At 36.2% G+C, this 18,777-nt stretch overlaps 1 protein-coding gene across 1 annotated transcript in view; it reads right to left on the reverse strand.

The window, feature by feature from the left end:
* Window positions 1–303: 303 nt before the first annotated feature.
* Window positions 304–18,777, reverse strand: part of TMPRSS15 (transmembrane serine protease 15) — a gene marked incomplete at both ends in the record, with an annotated part of 63,198 nt that continues 44,724 nt past the window's right edge. Inside the window, 8 exons of the mRNA XM_083361263.1 lie at window positions 304–462; window positions 1,867–2,006; window positions 3,946–4,041; window positions 4,268–4,449; window positions 7,914–8,088; window positions 9,638–9,687; window positions 15,534–15,629; window positions 17,009–17,141. Coding sequence (XP_083217389.1) covers window positions 304–462; window positions 1,867–2,006; window positions 3,946–4,041; window positions 4,268–4,449; window positions 7,914–8,088; window positions 9,638–9,687; window positions 15,534–15,629; window positions 17,009–17,141 — 1,031 coding nt within the window. The remainder of the gene's footprint in view (window positions 463–1,866; window positions 2,007–3,945; window positions 4,042–4,267; window positions 4,450–7,913; window positions 8,089–9,637; window positions 9,688–15,533; window positions 15,630–17,008; window positions 17,142–18,777) is intronic.

The raw sequence follows: 18,777 nt of genomic DNA on the forward strand, positions 1-18,777 counted from the left end.
TTATTACAACTGCTCTTCTCATTAAGTTTAAAGGCACAGTTTTACTGAGGGTTGTACTTTTAGCAAATCAGTATGTTATCTAAGTTACCCTTGTCTTTTCTTATTCAAGCATTTAAGAGAGTAGCTGGTAGAAAAATATTGCAACTTCTGGATGAGTGTCAGTGAAACTTCAAAGACTTGTTCAGATCACTTCTAACACCAGCTTGGCCCTAATTTGAATGATGAACTTTTGCCTGATTCTACCAAACTTTATTGTATAGATGCTATAATCACAGTCTTTCTTTTTCAGTCCTATATTTCTAGTTAATAATTAATGGTACGTTTTATCCAGTCTACAAATTTGAAAACGTTTACATAAATCCCAGGGCGATTTGGAAGTGCACACTTGTAGCCAAAGGATGTTACACCAGCTAAAAACCACTGTTTGTTCTCTTGACACATCAGAGGCCCACCAGAATCTCCCTGAAATGACGAAGAAAAATGAATATATCGTTAATGTTGATGATGCTATTACTATGCTCTTAACTGTTTAACAAGATAACTGTCAGTTTTATTTAATATTTCTGCAGCTTCTCTATAAGTCATAAGATTAAATGAAACATACTGGGCCTGTGTAAAAGTTATTTCATGATGCTTATATAAGTATCGGAGAAAGACACGCCTTTCATAAGGATCCTTTACCCAACCTGCTAACCATGGTCAGGAAATGCTTCAGTAATCACACTGAGAGAAATTTATCACCCTGAGCTTTCTCCTCTCTGGGCATTGAAGCAGCTTTCAACCATAATTTGTTGCTCTGTTCCAAAAGTGATGTCTATTACTTCTGCCTATATGGACCTGGCCATGCTTTTTCTTTACTGTTATGTCAACTCAATCTGTGCAATTTATGTACTTTTGTTAATTGCTTACAGGAATGGTGGCATGGCCCATTCCTTCTGGTCAATACTTAGTGCTCTCTGTAGCATTTTTGGGAGATGTCTACATCTGAGGACAAGAGCGCATCCACATAAGCCTTAATCCCTTGGTGCTTTATAAAATTAGCATTTTATAATGCTAATAATTGGGATTAAATAGGTGATTTATTTATTTTTTTATAATTTCTGAAGTGCTACTTATAGCTGATCAAGAAGATCTAGTGAGCTATTGGATTTCAATAGTAGGCCAGGGTTTTTTGAACAGGTTCTTGGATGGACCAGTGAAATTTTGAATGAACCTTCATTCCTTCTCTACCCTTCTCTCTTGTTAAGTTGACAATAGTACTACTATTTTTTCCTTTTAGCCAAACTGATTAGAAAAAAGGTAATATTTTTTCCTGCTGTCATACTTGGAGACATGCCATATGGAAAAGACTTAAGCATTAGCAATTCAGGGGAAGAGAATCAAGGTAGCAGTGAAGACTAAATGATCTCAAAGACACACTTCTCCATGGAAAGGAAAGTGATGGCTTCCTTTCCAACGTATGCAGAAAGTTTAAAGATCAGGGGAATCCATTAATAGGTAACTATTATCCAGACAGAACACCTGGCCAGTAACATTGCTAAGTTTGAATAATGGATTTGACCAGTGCACAGTACCCTGGCTTTGATAACAGTACATCACTTGTAATAATGATTCTTTTATTATTGCCTTGATTGAGTTCTAAATGTTCAGCATACATTCTTCAAACTAATTCAAAATAACATACAGTGGCAAATGAAGGCAGAATAGTAGCAGTGATGTAATTATGATAAAAAGCATCTCTCATAATGTGACTTTTTATCTCATTGCTATCTATCTATATAAAAATGCATTATAAAAAAGAACCAGAAAAAGTGACGAATAATTTATTGACTCTACTATAACAATGCAAACACTGTTACCATTTACCTGACAGGAATCAATTCCACCTTCGTCATACCCAGCACATATCATGTTTTCAGTAATGTTGTACTCTGGCATGAGTTCCTTGCATTTCTGATGTGTTATAAGAGGGACTTCTGCTTCTTGCAATATACTTGAGATTGAATCTATTTGAAAACCAGAAGTATATGCTGTACATTGTTGTAACTGATAAAATGATGTCACGTTAATCAAATAATATACAGTACTTAGTCATTCCTATACTGTATGATTTATCTTCAGAGCAGGCTTATGCAAGGCCCATTGGGTTTTCATTGCCAAAAAGCTACATCTCTTGGAAGCAATATGGCTCTCTTACCACGTCACCTTCCAGCTCAAGCTTCCATTTGCAAGACATGGAAAAGGTTTCCATGCAGTTCTCCAAGCAACACTTCCAGGAACTACCTGGAAGCATCAGATGGAGCTTCTATTCACGCACAGTACAATACAGTTGTTATGCTGCAGAACACAATTCACTACAGATGTAAGCAAAATCCATAGAGGATTATAGGAGCAGATTAACGAGAGTTCACAGAATGGCACAGATAAGAAGCTCCTACAGAGTTTTCTGTCTGTCAACTTGTTCCAGCAACTGCTCCTCCCTCTCACTTATCTATTTTTGCTTCTCAAGATCAAAAAGTTATTAGTTCTAAAAAAGTGCTTGATTAGGTGGTGTGACATTCTATCCTGACTTACAGGGTTGATCTTTGAATTGATAATTACAGAGAATCATAATACAATGCAAATAAAAAGGAGAACTAAGTATCTGTTCTCACTTCTGCTTTTTTAATAGAAAAGCTCTAGCATTCAGTGTTTCTGACATAAGTACGCTACAGCTGGAAGAACAGAATAGCTGGTGGTTGTGGCATCCTTAAAGTGAACAGATTGATTATGGCATAGATACATTCTCTATAATTTTTATTTTCTGCACCCATGTGTGTAGTAACAACGGAGCACAACATTTCGTGCATCACTGTATTCCTTTAATGAGGTAGGCTCTAGTCCATTACCATTTATGCCATAATAAATCTAGTCTCAAAAGTGCTGCATGATGCTTGTTCTAATCTTATTTATTAGTAATTTTCAATATTGTTCTGCTAATGACATTTATTATGCATGGTCAGTTTGATGGCTTGGGACTGAGGTGACATGTGTATTTTTCATATTATGCTGTAGTTTGAGTTCATTGATCCCAATTTAGAAAACGTTCGGTGCTTTGCAACTGCAAAATAAATATATGTGTTATTAACTGCAATCCTACTAGGTGGCCAAGGAATACGCTATAGGGAAGATCTATGCATAACTGAAAAACAACTATTTTAAGGCATTTCACTATGTTTAGCTGCATTCTTTGTCTTTTTTTTTTGCTAAATTTAAAGCCACTTGGGGGTACCAAGGATTGCCTTTCTACATGTTTCTATGTTTCCTGCAATTACTTTCATAATCTGAGGCCATGTTCCTTGGCTATGTGTGGTATGAATTATGAATAATGAATAAGGACTTCTCAGTGGTGGCTTCAATTATTTGAAATGTATTTCTAATCTAAATCTAATTTATTGTCAATAATGTGTATTCTTTATGTAGGTCACTTAATATCTGGTTATTCAAGATGCCTTTATTAAAATAAATGATTTTTCTATAGTAATCTGTTTTAATCCTACTTATCTTCATTTTTTGTTTAATCATAAAAAACTGCTTTTGTGTGGGAATCTTTTACCTCTTTATAATTAGTTTATCATTTAATTATGTGAGAGGTCAACAATTTCAGTGGTTTTCCTTTTGTCCTTTTTGTGTAATACTCTGTGCAACATTTTTTTAAAAAACAAATCCAAATTTGTTTTGAAAAAAAAAAACACTCATGTACGTTTTGCCAACCATTACTTTGGATGGAAAATTAAGACAAAGCTTCAATAGATCTGTTTCATAAAGTGTACTCTAATGTTATAACAGTTGATACATCTGAAAGAGAAATTTTTATACTCTTAAATTATAGTGATTGCATCAGGAAAATATAATAAAATGATGAAATAGAGAGCGCCTTCATGATTTAACAGTACAGTGACATACCTTCCTGTGTGGTTTTCCCCCAGCCAGCAATAGAGCATTTAGTTCCTGGCAAAAATTGTTTATTTTTTTCTGGGAAGCAAATGGGCTGAATATAATCTGTGTGAAAGAAATAAACAATTATACCTGCACTCTCCAGTATTTGATGCATAAATTGTTTTGCTGAAAAATAAACCTCAAAGAAATTTTGCAGGATTACCACTTTTATTATGATTGGAAATATATATATATATATATTATACTGTAATTTTTAAAATATTTTTTAGATTTAGATCCTAATCTGTTAATAACATAAAGGCAAAGCTGCAGCAGAAAATCATTTTACCTGTATAATTCACTCTAAATTGGAGATGCATCAAAGCAATGTCACTGTCTTTTGTTCGCTTATTATAGTGAGGATTGATGATAATCTGATCAATCTCTCGGCTCACTGTTTGAGGATATGATAGATTGAGATTCGTATGCAGGCCAAGAACTGCTTTCCACCGAGATGGTTTTAAGTTTCTCCTAAGTGAAAATAACACATGCCTTAATAATAGTTTGAAATAGCTTGTGAGGTGTACTTTTTGTATAGTTTAACATTTGAACCATTTTAACAGTATAAATTCAAACACAATTTTTACTGATTTCAGTACCACTGAAATCTCTAGATCAGACATGTCAAACACAAGGCCTGGGGGCCGGATCCAGCCCGCGAAGTGGTTTCATCCGGCCCGCGAAGCCATCCTGGAAACAGTGAGGGAACGGCCCCCACTGCCTTGGCCCTGAGACCCTCCTTCTGCCAGAGACCCTCAGATCTGTCCCACTCCTGCCCAGGCCCCCATAGGCACCCTTGATGCGAACGATGTAGAGCTGGCCACGCCCACCCAGTAGGCCATACACACTCTAGCCACGCCCACCCAGTAGGCCATGCCCACCCAGGCCACACCCACCCGGCCCCCTGAGGGCAACCGCAATGCTGATGCGGCCCTCAATGAAATTGAGTTTGACACCCCTGCTCTAGATGTTTCACAATCTCTTTGCATTGGTCATTTATGCTGGTGATCATCAAACTTTTAAGCATTCTCAAATTACTCATTACTGCCTTATATCTACTGTTCCCAAAATTATGGCAACTAGAGAGTATGTTTTTGTAAAAGACTTAAAATTAGAAATTATTTTTGATCAGTTCTCATAAAATGAATGAGAAGCCTATTTGTCCTTTCAACCACGTGACAGTCCAATAGTAAGGTAAAGGTAAAGGTTTCCCTGCACATGCGTGCTAGTCGTTTCCGACTCTAGGGGCCAGTGCTCATCTCCGTTTCAAAGCCGAAGAGCCAGCGCTTGTCCGAGGACGTCTCCATGGTCATGTAGCCGGCATGACTAGACGCCAAAGGGACACGGAACACTGTTACCTTCCCACCATAGTGGTCCCTATTTTTCTACTTGCATTTTTACGTGCTTTTTAACTACTAGGTGGGCAGAAGCTGGGACGAGTAACAGGCGCTCACTCTCTCATCTATCTTATATGTCACTAGCATAATATATTTAAGATAATATATAATGCTCATAGGGATATAATATACATTATATTAAAATAGATGTATGCTGACCCAATATTAAGAATTACAGTTTATCAATATTGAACTTTATCCATTTCACATATTCCTTTTAAGAAGTTTTAAAATAGGTAAAACTCAAATCCTTAGAAATGCTACCAGCATTATTAAGTCAGACTCCTTCAAGTCAAGCTTCATTCTAAAAGATTTTATTGTCATATCCATCTATTTCTTATCAGCAGTATAGAAGTCCATGATTTATTTAATGTCTCAGTGTAGCTGCAATTTCTTAAGGATCTCTTCTCCATCTATTAATTAGATTTGAACAATTTCTCAAATTAGCCAATGTTTCTTAGATGATACTACTTGCTGTGAAATCAAAATATTTATCACATTTAATAAGGGACTAATATTTTTTAACAAAATCTATAATGTTTGTAATACACTGTAGAATTTAACAAAATATACATTAAAGAACCCACATTAATTTGTGGGCATAGGCATCATATATTTGAAAATTGTTTCCAAGTTTTTTTCTTCATGTTCATTTTTATTACCGTATTGAAACATATTGCATCCTTAGGGAGACAATGTCTCACAATGTGGTGAGTAAGTATAAGTTGAAGAATAAGATGAGCTGTTTGATTATGAAAAATGTGTCTTATTATTGAGAAATGATATGCCAGCAGGGATGTAGCTGAAACAGTGCAGAAACATATGCAACAAGTTAGCACTGAAAAGAGAGGAGCTAATGGCCTTTGTTAGGACAGGAGCAGCTTAGATTATGATATAGAATAATAGAAGCATCATAGAAAATGTTAGCACAAGCTGGAGTAGCATTGTCGTTGCTGATAAAAAATCTTGCAAATTCTTATGAGACTAAATATGAACAATTTATTATTCATATTTACTTAGATTTGTTTCATATGAATGGTTAAGATGCATTCCCTAAAAGACACTCTTTAATCACACATCGGCAACACTTCAGAGGAATACAAATGTTTATATTTAAAATGGAACACTTAAGCTAGTATAGCCTTTATAATGCAAATAACTGCATTAAATAATTCTTGTTGTACTTATAACAGTGTTGTAACTAATGAATGTAAGGTTGAAAGTAATTGAAGACTCACCACCCTTGGATTCCATTTTTAGTAATGAACTGCTTTGAATATATTAGTTACATTACGAGAAAAAGTTTACATTTTAATATGCTGTAGACAGCTTATGCAATACATAATATGAACATTGCTGATGAGCCAGGAAAAAATTCCAGCCAACTCCCAACTAATGTTTTAAAAGCATTAGGAGTAATATTTCTTATATCTCTAAGATGCATTCCTTAAAATACGTATATACACATTTTAATATTGAAATAGGCTTCTATCATTTTTTCTGATGCAGACCCAGTTAATAAATTAATTTTTGACTATCAAGATTGTCCCATTTGCCTTTCTATAAGCCAAGTATTTACAAGAAGCTACTTCTTCTTCCAGAATAAGAGTGTTCATTACATTCCCCTCAGACATTTCCCATACTTCACAGTGTCCTATGACAAATATTAAAAAGTGAAGGTAAATAAGAAGTTTCATGAAACTGTTCTAATCTAGATCTCTTGTTTTAAATGTTAAATATTCTATCAATTCAATGTACCAGAAGTGATTATCACATAGGATTGTTGTCATTGAGGGAAAAATAGGAGGAGGAGGAAGGAACATTAGGTATGTTTATCACCTTGAGTTGCCTATAAAGTAATAAAGGCAGGATAAAAATCTAATATGATTATTTGATTACTGTTATAAGAAGCTGATAATTAGATACAAGCAAATAAAACAATTAGCTCAATCTGAAATGTGAACAAGAATAATTACAGTATTTAAAGAAAGGACTGGTGCAGATACTTCATGTAGTGGTGCCTCATCTAGTTTGTAAAAATCAGTACTACTATCACATGACAGCAAAGAGATATATTATACTCCAACTCTTGGCTGTCTTTTCATAGTGCTCCATATTTTCACAGCCCAGATATGATAATAATGGATTTTATTAAATAACTACTATTCATCATTCTGATGCCTTTCTTAAGCACTGTTTTAAGGTAAAAACTTTTTTATGAAAGGCATTTTTTGGGAAAACATATGATAGTATATTTATTAATAATAGTAGTAGTAATTCAAGTGAACTCTACACTGAACTGATTGATATAACAAGATTGAATATGATTCCTGTGCATCCCCCTTGCTGATCTCTCTATTATAATATCAGATATGATACTGTACTTATATCATTAGAGATGCAAGGGCTATATGTACCTTGTCTCTCCTTGATCTTTTAACTCTTCATGAAAGGTCATATACATATTAACATACAAAAAAAATTAAGAACATATGAAGATATGGAACATAAGAACTGTTGAATTCTGGAAATAGTTACCCATATACACAATGTGCAGCTGAAAGTAGCCATTCGTTGTTGATAAGAGAAGCTCCACAAGTTGGCCTGTAATTGAAATATAGTGAGACTATCCAAGGCCAAGCACCTTCTTGAGCATCAGAACCACCAACAATTCTTGGTCTAGATTTCTGGGTAATCATTCTTTTCCCACAAGCTATGAGTAAGGAAAATAAAACGTGAAAAGTCTGCATTCTGAGGAATAATCAGATATGCTATTTTCACCTACTCTGTAATAGAGTTTTGAATATTTTCTTGAATACAGACAGTCCTTGACTTACAACAGTTCATTTAGTGACCAAAGTTACAACGGCACTAAAAAAGCAACTTAAGACCATTTTTCACACTTTTGATCGCAGCGCTACAGCATTCCCATGGTCATGTGATCAAAATTTGGACATTTGGCAACTGACTCATATTTATGACAATTGCAGTAATGTAAACATGTAATTTTGCAACCCTCTGACAAGCAAAGTTAATGGGGAGTCCAAATTCACTTAACAACCATGTTACTAATTTAACAACTGTGATTCACTTAACAATTATGGCAAGAAAGGTTGTAAAATGGGGCAAAATTCACTTAACAAATGTCTCACTTAGCAATATAAATTTTGGGCTCAGTTGTAGTCATAAGGAGTATTTTTATAGAAAACTTTTTCTAAGGTCAGTATAGAAATATATGGAGATCGCCATGTGTTAAAATATATTTAAGCCTACATACACACATATGTGGATAGATATAATGCTCAAAGTAACATTTTTGGTAAATATTTATGATAGTTAAGCTTTAACGTTGAAGTCTTCTCATAACTTCTCATAAGTCACTTAACTTTTAGAATTATTTTAAGATGATATATTTAGTTGATCATGTATTATTTTCTGTGAAAACTATTACTGGGTAAATAATATTTTTGTTATAAATTGTTTCTGTTGTTATTGCAATACCTATTCACTAATAGAAAAGGTATTGCTTAAGAAATTCAAGGTATTAGAAAAAGTGAAAATAATCATAGTAAGGTGAACATTTTTTGAGGGAATTTACAGATATCCTGACTTTCATTGTATAATCAGCATTACAGCAATTTTTGTCCTCTCTTGTTTTACATAGTTCAATAATTTCACATTTAAACCATTCTCATGAAACAATGAAATAAAGAGCTTTGTAAGGTAAACAATATCAATATACCTTCTGAAATGATTTAAAACTATTTAAAGTCAAAAACATGAAAGAAATATTAATCAAGTTCAAAATATTCTAAAATGAAATAATAAATAGTTGTACAGTTTAGCAACAACGAAAGGTTGCAGCAAACTTTTCTTTTGTTCTATTAAATAGATCTGGTTTTTTGTCTAGTTGAGCAATGGCAGACTATTATAACAGCAGCATGAAAATATGCAACAAAATCTGTTTCTTCCTCTCACCTCCTTCCAACACTAAATGCTACCTAATATGATAATATGTATTATCATATTAATACATTTAGAAATACATAAAGTGGTGGGGCAAAATAGTACAACAATACTATAATCTCAAAAACATAAATTCTGAATAAATTCTAAAGGATTCTAAAAATAACATGAAAAATATTTTTTTAGCAGGAAAAAAGCAGACTGACACAATGTAAACAGATAATGTAATGTATTGGGGAAAAAAACATAAACAGTTACTCTTTTATGTTGATTTTTTTGATTTTTCATAAACTTACATTTACCACTGCATTGCAAATGGATCACCAAATTATTCAAACACTTTACGCTAGAAAGAGAGCAAATTTAACACAAATCAGGTAATAAAGTCCAAACATAAAGAATGTGTATTTTCTTAATCAAAGGCAATATTCCATTTATCAATAATATAATTTGTAAAGCTCTGCAAATAATCTAAAATATAATTTGACTTCTCTATGATTATGAATGACTTTTTTTAAAAAAAGCCAATAATTTCCAATATAGTTCTCTATAAAAATTAATCCTAGGAAAGGATAAATTGTAGAATTTTCTGGCTGATAATAATCTATCACTTTACATGTTTGTTTTGATGATCAGTTTTTAAAACTCAGCTTGACGAGTGAGAAAATGGTTATCAGTAGCAAACAATGATGTATGTCAAAATGCTAACATACACACAATTGCATGATGATGTTATAACAATTGACAAAAGAATATAAATCTCATGAATTGTGCTATGATGTCATGACATGCATTGCTCTTTGCCTCTCCATAGATGCCAGAAGAAAAATCAGTCAGAAGCATTTAGATCAGGGGTCTCCAGCCTTGGCAATTTTAGGATTTATGGACTTCTATGCTGGCTGGAAGTCCATTGAAAGATTGGACTTCACCAATGAAAGCTTCTAGGACATTTGAAAGCTTACAGAGACTTTGAGCTCCCATAATTCCCCAGTCAGCATGGAAGTCCACAAGTTCTAAAGTTGCCAAGCTTTAGGTAATCCAGAGAAATAAATCTTTAGCCCTCTAGATCAGAGTTTCTCAACCACAGCAACTTTAAGATGTGTGGACTTCAACTCAATTTCAGTAGATGCGATGTTCCAAAGCTTGTTGGGATAAACAAGCATGGAAACAATTATGAAACTATGACTTGATAAGGAATTAATATTCTTTGGATCAGACTGACTCCAGCATTTCTGAGATTCAGTTGCTTAAATAATGTTTTTTTAAAAAACTACACAAGTTCTGTTTGTTAATACCCTGGAGATCTGCACTGTATCCCTGTGTTCCATGGATAACAAACAAACAAACACACAGATCAAGTCTCTGAGTTGCATGGGTGACTTGATGTTCATAATTGTGTAATTTTATGATTACAACTCAAAATGGTTTTGGCCATGGACCTGACGCAGGTAATTCATGGACCGACCCATGAGGGAGGTCACACCCTTGACTTGGTTTTCTTATCTGGTCGGTGGTTAGATGATCTTGGTGGGGACTCCCCAATTGTTATGCCCCTGTCATGGACCGATCATCATCTCCTGCGGCTGGTCTTCCATTTTGCCACTCCCCACCGTGGGGTTGTTGAGCCAACTAGATGGTTCCGCCCCAGGCGCTTAATGGACCCTGAGAGGTTTCAGGCAGCGCTGGGGCCCCCACCTGCCTCCTCAGCTCACAACTCGGCAGATGCCTTAGTGGAAGCCTGGGAAAGGACGGCCACGGAGGCACTTGACCGAGTTGTACCCTTGCGGCCCCTGACCCGGCGCAGATCCCAATGGGCTCCATGGTTCTCCGCGGAGCTCCGGGAGATGAAGCGTCGGAGACGGGGCCTAGAGAGCGTTTGGAGGTCCAGCCGATCTGATTCCGACCGATTGCGACTAAGAACCCATATTAGGTCTTATCTCGCAGCGATGAGGGTAGCGAGATCTAACTACTTCGCTGCCCTCATCGCGTCCGCAGATAATCGCCCGGCCGCCTTGTTTAGGGTGACCCGCTCCCTCCTTAACCAGGAGGTTAGTGGGGAACCCTTGCAGGGGCGTGCCGAGGAATTTAGTCAACATCTGTCGGACAAAATCGCTCGGATTCGGACCGGTTTGGACTCCGACTGGGCAGTATCGGACGATCAGGACGCGAGCGATCTTGTCAATGTCACCTGGGAGGAGTTCGATCCTGTGACTCCAGAGGAAGTGGACAGGATCATGGGGAGGCTGAGCTCCACCACATGTTTATTGGACCCATGCCCTTCCTGGCTGGTTTATGCAGCCCGGGAGGGGACACGAGGCTGGTTCCAGGCGGTTATATCTGCTTCTTTGAGCGAGGGTAGTTTTCCCGCCGCCCTGAAAGAGGCGGTGGTGAGACCCCTCCTCAAGAAGCCTGCCTTGGACCCGGCTGTTTTAAATAACTTTCGTCCGGTCTCCAACCTTCGCTTTCTTGCGAAGGTTGTTGAGAGTGTGGTGGCGCATCAGCTCCCTCTGGTCCTGGATGAAGCGGATTATCTAGACCCGTACCAATCGGGCTTCAGGCCCGGGTACAGCACGGAGACGGCATTGGTCGCGCTGGTGAATGATCTCTGGAGGGCTCGGGATAGAGGATACTCCTCTGTTCTAGTCCTATTAGACCTCTCAGCGGCTTTCGATACCATCGACCATGGTATCTTGCTGCGGCGTCTCAGGGGATTGGGAGTGGGAGGCACGGTTCTTCAGTGGTTCTCCTCCTATCTCCTGGGACGCTCGCAGTCGGTGTTGGCAGGGGGGCAGAGGTCGACCGCGAGGCCTCTCGCTTGTGGAGTCCCTCAGGGGTCGGTCCTCTCGCCCCTTCTGTTCAACATCTACATGAAACCACTGGGTGAGATCATTCGTGGTTTTGGAGTTGGGTATCATCAGTATGCTGATGATACCCAACTTTTCATTTCGACCCCAAACCACCCCAGTGATGCCCTCGACGTGATGTCCCGGTGCCTGGGACATCCGGGTCTGGATGGGGAGGAACAGGCTTCGTCTCAACCCTGACAAGACGGAGTGGTTGTGCGTACCGGCATCCCGTGATATTCAGGATATCCCACCCCTCATTATGGGGGGTGAGTCATTACCTCCTGTAGATAGGGCTCTCAACTTGGGAGTCCTCCTGGATGCACAACTTTCCTTAGAAGACCATATTGTAGCTGTGACTAGGGGGGCGTTCGCCCAGGTTCGCCTGGTGCGCCAGTTGCGGCCCTATCTAGACCGGGATGCCTTGCGCACGGTCACTCATGCGCTCGTGACCTCTCGTCTTGATTACTGCAACGCTCTCTACATGGGGCTACCCTTGAAGACCACTCGGAGGCTCCAACTGGTACAGAATGCAGCCGCGAGAGTTGTATCGGGGGTTTCCCGATACTCCTGTGTTACACCTTTGCTCCGCGAGCTGCATTGGTTGCCAGTTGTCTTCCGGGTGAGGTTCAAGGTGTTGGTTATGACCTACAAAGCCCTCCATGGCATGGGTCCAGAATACCTTGGGGAGCACCTGCAGCCGGCGTCAACTTCCCTCCGCCCAGTACGATCCCACAGAGAGGGCCTCCTCAGGGTGCCGCCGGTCAAAGAATGCCGACTGGTGGCCCCCAGGGGGAGAGCATTCTCTGTGGGTGCACCGGATTTATGGAACCATCTTCCGGTAGAGCTCCGGATGGCGCCCGATCTCCGCTCCTTCCGGCGCGATCTTAAAACCCATCTTTTTAAACAAGCGGGCCTGGCCTGATGGGACGGGGTGGGATTTTATTACTACTTCAATTTTAAATCTGTATTATTTATGGGCATTGTTTAATTATGTTTTAATAATTTTAATTTTTGTATCCTATTTTTATGTATTGCCCTGTTCACCGCCCTGAGTCTCTTGAGAGAAGGGCGGTATATAAATTAAATTAATAATAATAATAATTATCTTGAGAAAGTTTTTCTTTTTACTTTTTAATCTAGCCTTGTGTTCTGGCATCCTATTAGGGTTAGTACTTCTTAGCTTCTGATCCCAGTCAAGATCAGTCATCTACAGGCACTTCCTAAGACACCATAGATTAACCTCAATTGGACATTGAATCAAATTTGATTATTTTTAGCATATAAAATTTTAATGACAGGATATGTTCTATACAACCTTCTATTATTATACAGTACATGCATTATTACTATGATTAAGCAATGAGCTCCTATTGCAGGGCTATGAGCTGTGATCCCATAGAAAATTTTTGACAATGGAACCTGCACTTTGGAATAATCTTCCACATTTTAGGGTCACCTACCATTATACTATTTAGGCACTTAAGACCTATTGTTGTCCTGTGTAAATAATACCTTTTTTCCCCACATCCACCCATTTTAATGTAACATGTTTTATATTAACTATTGTTGTTTTATTATTGTTTCAAATTTTGATTGTAAGCAATATATAATATTTTTAAATAAATACATCCTTATAAATACAATGATTGAAATAAATACTGATGCAAAAATGAATTCTTGATGTATATAATGGATTGCTTAATTCAAGCACAAATGAGACTAACAATAATTTGTGCTACTTTTATTACAAGTAAATATTAACTCTATTTATTTCTTTATGGTTTAAATATTATTACATGCCACTATCCAATCTTCAAGTCTGAGGTGCTTTTAATTGACTTTAAGCTGTTCAGTACCAATAAGTATCCCTAGCTTTAGAACTTTTATTTTACCAAATTGATTATAAAACTAAATTTCTAGTTTCTATTAGATTTCTGGAATGGCTAAGAGAACAAAAACAAAATAAAGGCGCATATAGAGACATAAACTCAATCTGTAACATATTTTCATTCAATGGCTGGGCTTATCAAAATAATTTTTCTCTATGGGAATGAAATGAGTTGGCAGTTCTATTGTTTGTAAGAAATGTACTTGACTGAAAAGCCTTCTCCAATCAGGTGCTACCCCTTTTCTCAAGTGTCTCTCCCTCCATTTTTTTTCTTTCAAAAATTTTACATTGGAGGGAAAGTTGAAAACAGAAAATATATGAAAGTATTTTGATGAACTTGTTTTAAAATATGCCCTATCGCCATTGCTTCAATAAAATAGCAATTAAAAAGTATACTGTCAACGCTGCTAACATCGAACGTTATTGCTTGACATGAGATGAAGAAGTAGCTATTTCATATGTTAAAACTTGTGTATTGCTTTAAGACTTGTGTATTGTTTTAGTTTAAAATTGGTGAGAGGGAAGAGTAGGAATGCACTTTGAAGGCCATTTGTCTCTCTAAAAAAGATAAGACTTTGGCAGTTCTTCTAACGGAAGGGAAGCTGATTCTTTAAATTAATTGGAGAATATGAGTAATGACAAAATTAGAAAGGTGGAGAATTGTGTTTAATTATATTGTGCAAAGGGCGGAGATTTCAGATTTCAGCTTCCTTCGAGCAAGCATTTGCTGGTGTATTAGGCTAATAAAGGACTTTTAAGGTAAACAATGCCTCAGAGTCACTTGAAAAGCCCCATACGTCAGAAACTTGACATATACTCCTATATATACTGTATTCCAAATACTAAATTAATACAACATAGAATATAGAACAGTAGAGTTGGAAGGGACTTTGGAGATCTTTAATCCAACCCCTTGCTCAATAGAAATCTTAAAGTTGCCAACTCTTCATATGTCAAGTTGGATGGCAACACATAATTGACTTGGCTGATCTAAAAAAATCTAAGCAGGATCTACTCTGGCAGTGATTGTTAGGAAATCCAAGGGTTGGTGTTTAGATGGAGAAGTGGGTACGGGGTATAGGAAAGCCTTTGTAGAAAAAGGGAAACAGATTCTATACTGTTGCCATATCCATAGTTACCTGCATTCAAGATTGACCTAAGAGAAGTTCTATTACAACAACTGATTATTAATATCAGAATGTTTAGTGGTTTCAACAATTATAGTTGATATTAGTGAGGGAACTGTTACTTTGATTTAAATGTTCATTTATTCTGTAAATGTTTGTTAGCTTATAGAGAAATCTCCATATCTTTTGACATTTTTTAACTCATAAATAATGACAGAATTAAGTAGTAAAAAAAGAATAAGGAAAAAAATAGAAATTCCCACTTAACACATTTTCAGTGATTTACTTATACTTACTTTGTCATTTTAAACTGTCATTTATAAGGCCTTACCTTGGTTTTAGCATGAAGCTGTTGTTAGCTGCTTTTTTAACTTCTACAAATGGACCTGCCCCGGTATACAAGACAGAAGATGACTTGTTCCCAGTCCTGTAAGGAAAAACATTGCTAAAATATATCATTTTACTTATGATAAAAAAATTGAAATTATTGTGCTATATTTTTGTGGTTTAATAAGATAAAGAAATTACTTCTTAGACATATTTCTTTAGCATATTTGGAAATGATTATTCTTATGAAGAAACTGAGCAATCAAAATATGCCAATACTTCTACTTACACAAGGAATCAAAAAGAGAAATGTGGCATTTGCTACAGTATGAAACCTACTTTGGACTTGGGCTACAAACTTCCAAAACTGATGGCCAAAATAGAATTAGTCATTTGTTGATATTGTTCTCCATATACCAAATTAAGAATTTGTATTTGTGAATCCACATGTCTGATCTAGACATGGAATTATTGTAGCCATTTATATGTAGCCATTTACATGTGATTAAGAATTCTGCATAATAATAAATCTGTACATGTGCTCAGAAATGAACGTAAACATAATCTGTAAACTTGGTTCCAATATAACAATGCTGGTATGGTGATAGGGAAGAAAGTTATATGGAGAGAATTAATATAATTTAGGACTTCAATTACTACTGTAATTAATTGATATTGATATATGTTATAGTACTACATATGGAATTTTATGTTTTATTGTTGCATATTGAGGAAATGAAAATATAGACCAAATTCTATACTGAATGTCGAAATAAATTTAATAGAAGTCATTAAAAATTGCTGGGATAAAGCAACTATGAAAACACAAAAGGCTAATAAAACTGTATTTGGAAGCTATTGGCTTCCTTCTTATCTTATTTTCTTATTTCCTTCTTATCTTCTTATCTTATTTGCTACAGGTTTTTTTGGTGAATGTGCTTGTTTTTAATAATATTATTGCCAGCATTATTGTTGCTGTTCTTATTTTTAAAAAAAGATCTTTTAAATAGTGGAAAGAAGGGAAATTTCCAAGTTTTCAAAGCTATTCTGGATTTGACAGGTAAATTTCAATTATGTGCAATAAACCTCTGGAAGTTTATTCACTTATTTTATAAAATCTATATTGCCAGTGAATGGGACTTATAGATTTAATATTAAAAGAGTAACATAAAAGTACAACTAAATGCATAATTTAATACACCTTATACTACAATAATAATAATAACATTCAGCATGTGCTGGTAAAGAGCCCAAATCATTATTTTCCCTGACTAAAGTGTAATCAAATTGGCATTAAGCAGGCATGCCTTAGTCCTTGAAGAAATTTTCTGCTTCTGGAAATGCCACTGGGAAAGCTAAGTACATTATACAGAACATTAGAGGTATAGATTTAGTTGCTCTTTCTTTCAAACCAGTCATATAAAGTCTTAGTGGAAGAATTAGCTCTGAAAGAAAAATATAATGAAAAACTTTATTTACCCTTGTTTTAACAGATTGCAGATAGTGGTTGATGATGCTTCTGTCCACTCATTAGCACAGGCTGTATACCATTGCGTCTCAATTTTGTATTGAACTAACCCATTGGAGCTGAGAGAACCATTGATCAACTGCACTATCATAAAAATAAGTTTTAATATTATAACACAGATTAAGGATTATTTTTATTCATTGCAAACTGCATGTGCTCATGTTCAAATTTAGCAGATATGAAAAGGTATGATTTGAACATCTTCCTGTTTTTCCGTTTCCACATCCAAATCAAATACTGTATGAAATAAAACCTGATTTTGAAATGAACATTTTTTTAAAAAAAAAAAGCATACACCATTTTCCTGTGTCACATTGATGTGTTTAGTGCTGATAGTTCCATAGTTGTTCTTACATTATTTGGGATCCATCTAAACAGTGTATTTACTAATTGAGGATGCATGGATCTTTGGATGATGGACACCTAATATAGTATACTTAGAAACACTTAGATAAACATCTTGGAAGAAGTCTTTACTCCTATAGATTAGTGTTGTTAACCTTAGCAACTTTAAAATGTATGGACTTCAACTCCTTGAATTTCCCAGTTAGCATGAGGTTGAAAAGCATTTTTCTAGATGTTCCTATGGTGATAGATAGTATATAGGCAGAAATTTATGGAGATTCTCAGCAATCTAGATGATGATTATCCCAAATATGCTTTTTCAGCTCTTGAAGAGCTGAAGAAGCTTCTTGAATGAAAAGCAAATGTCTTCAAAGAAAAACAAGAAAGTTCAGTTGCCTCCTGAAAAAGCACTATTGGGATAGGCAGAAATTGCATTACGTAACTTGCAGATTTCCACAAAATCTGCACTGCTCATAGGGACCAATAAGGAACACTCTGAAAATCTGGCTTAATTAGACATATGACCATATGTTTAAATGAGGGTTCTATCTTTAACTTGGGTCTGAATGTTACAAATACTGCTATCCAACCATATGTCTATTGCGGGACAGACGCGGCATGTGGAAGCTACGCCCACCCCATATTGGGCAATGGCAAAACCATTCTGATATGTTGTGCGACATCATGTGACATCGTGAATTTGACATGTCTGGTCTACTGAATCTGCATGGAAAGTTTACTGCACATACTGCAATTCATATATTTAACCTGCTAAGGAAATTTTGCAAAATGTTCCCAGTTTTTAAACATCGTAAGCTTGGTGTGCTTTGATTAAAGATCTTTTATGAAAAGCAACAATAAAGTTTTCTCCCTTGTCAACAAACATAGGAGAGAATGACAAGTGAAGATAAGATACCTGACAAGGAATGTCTTAAGATTTTTTTGTGATAACAATTAAGATTTATCCAATGTGAGGCAAAGAACTATGTCTACAAATGTAAGCATCTGTCTGCACAAACATTGACAGCTCTCACAGACAATTAATTGTTACTGCTATCACTTTTTTTACCAGCCCTCAACATCATTTCATCATTGGATCTGCATGCAAAACATTGTGCAGAATCTATTATTTTAGTTTATGTAAAACAGAGCTATGTACAGAACATTTAACTGTACAAATAACTACCTCCACAGATGGTGCTGTGACAACAGCTGTCATTGTTGTCAAAGTAACCTGTATCTGTGTTGTGAAACAGTTGAAATGTGGCTCATCACAGCTGTTTTATGCTCCTGTCAAACACTTTTACTGGCCTTATATTTGATCCTACATTTCCTTGAAAAGAAGATTAAGGATGGGGTTTTTTTGGATGTACTG

This window comes from Vipera ursinii, assembly GCF_947247035.1.
Source record: "Vipera ursinii genome assembly, chromosome: 4".
Classification (NCBI taxonomy): Eukaryota; Metazoa; Chordata; class Lepidosauria; order Squamata; family Viperidae; genus Vipera; species Vipera ursinii.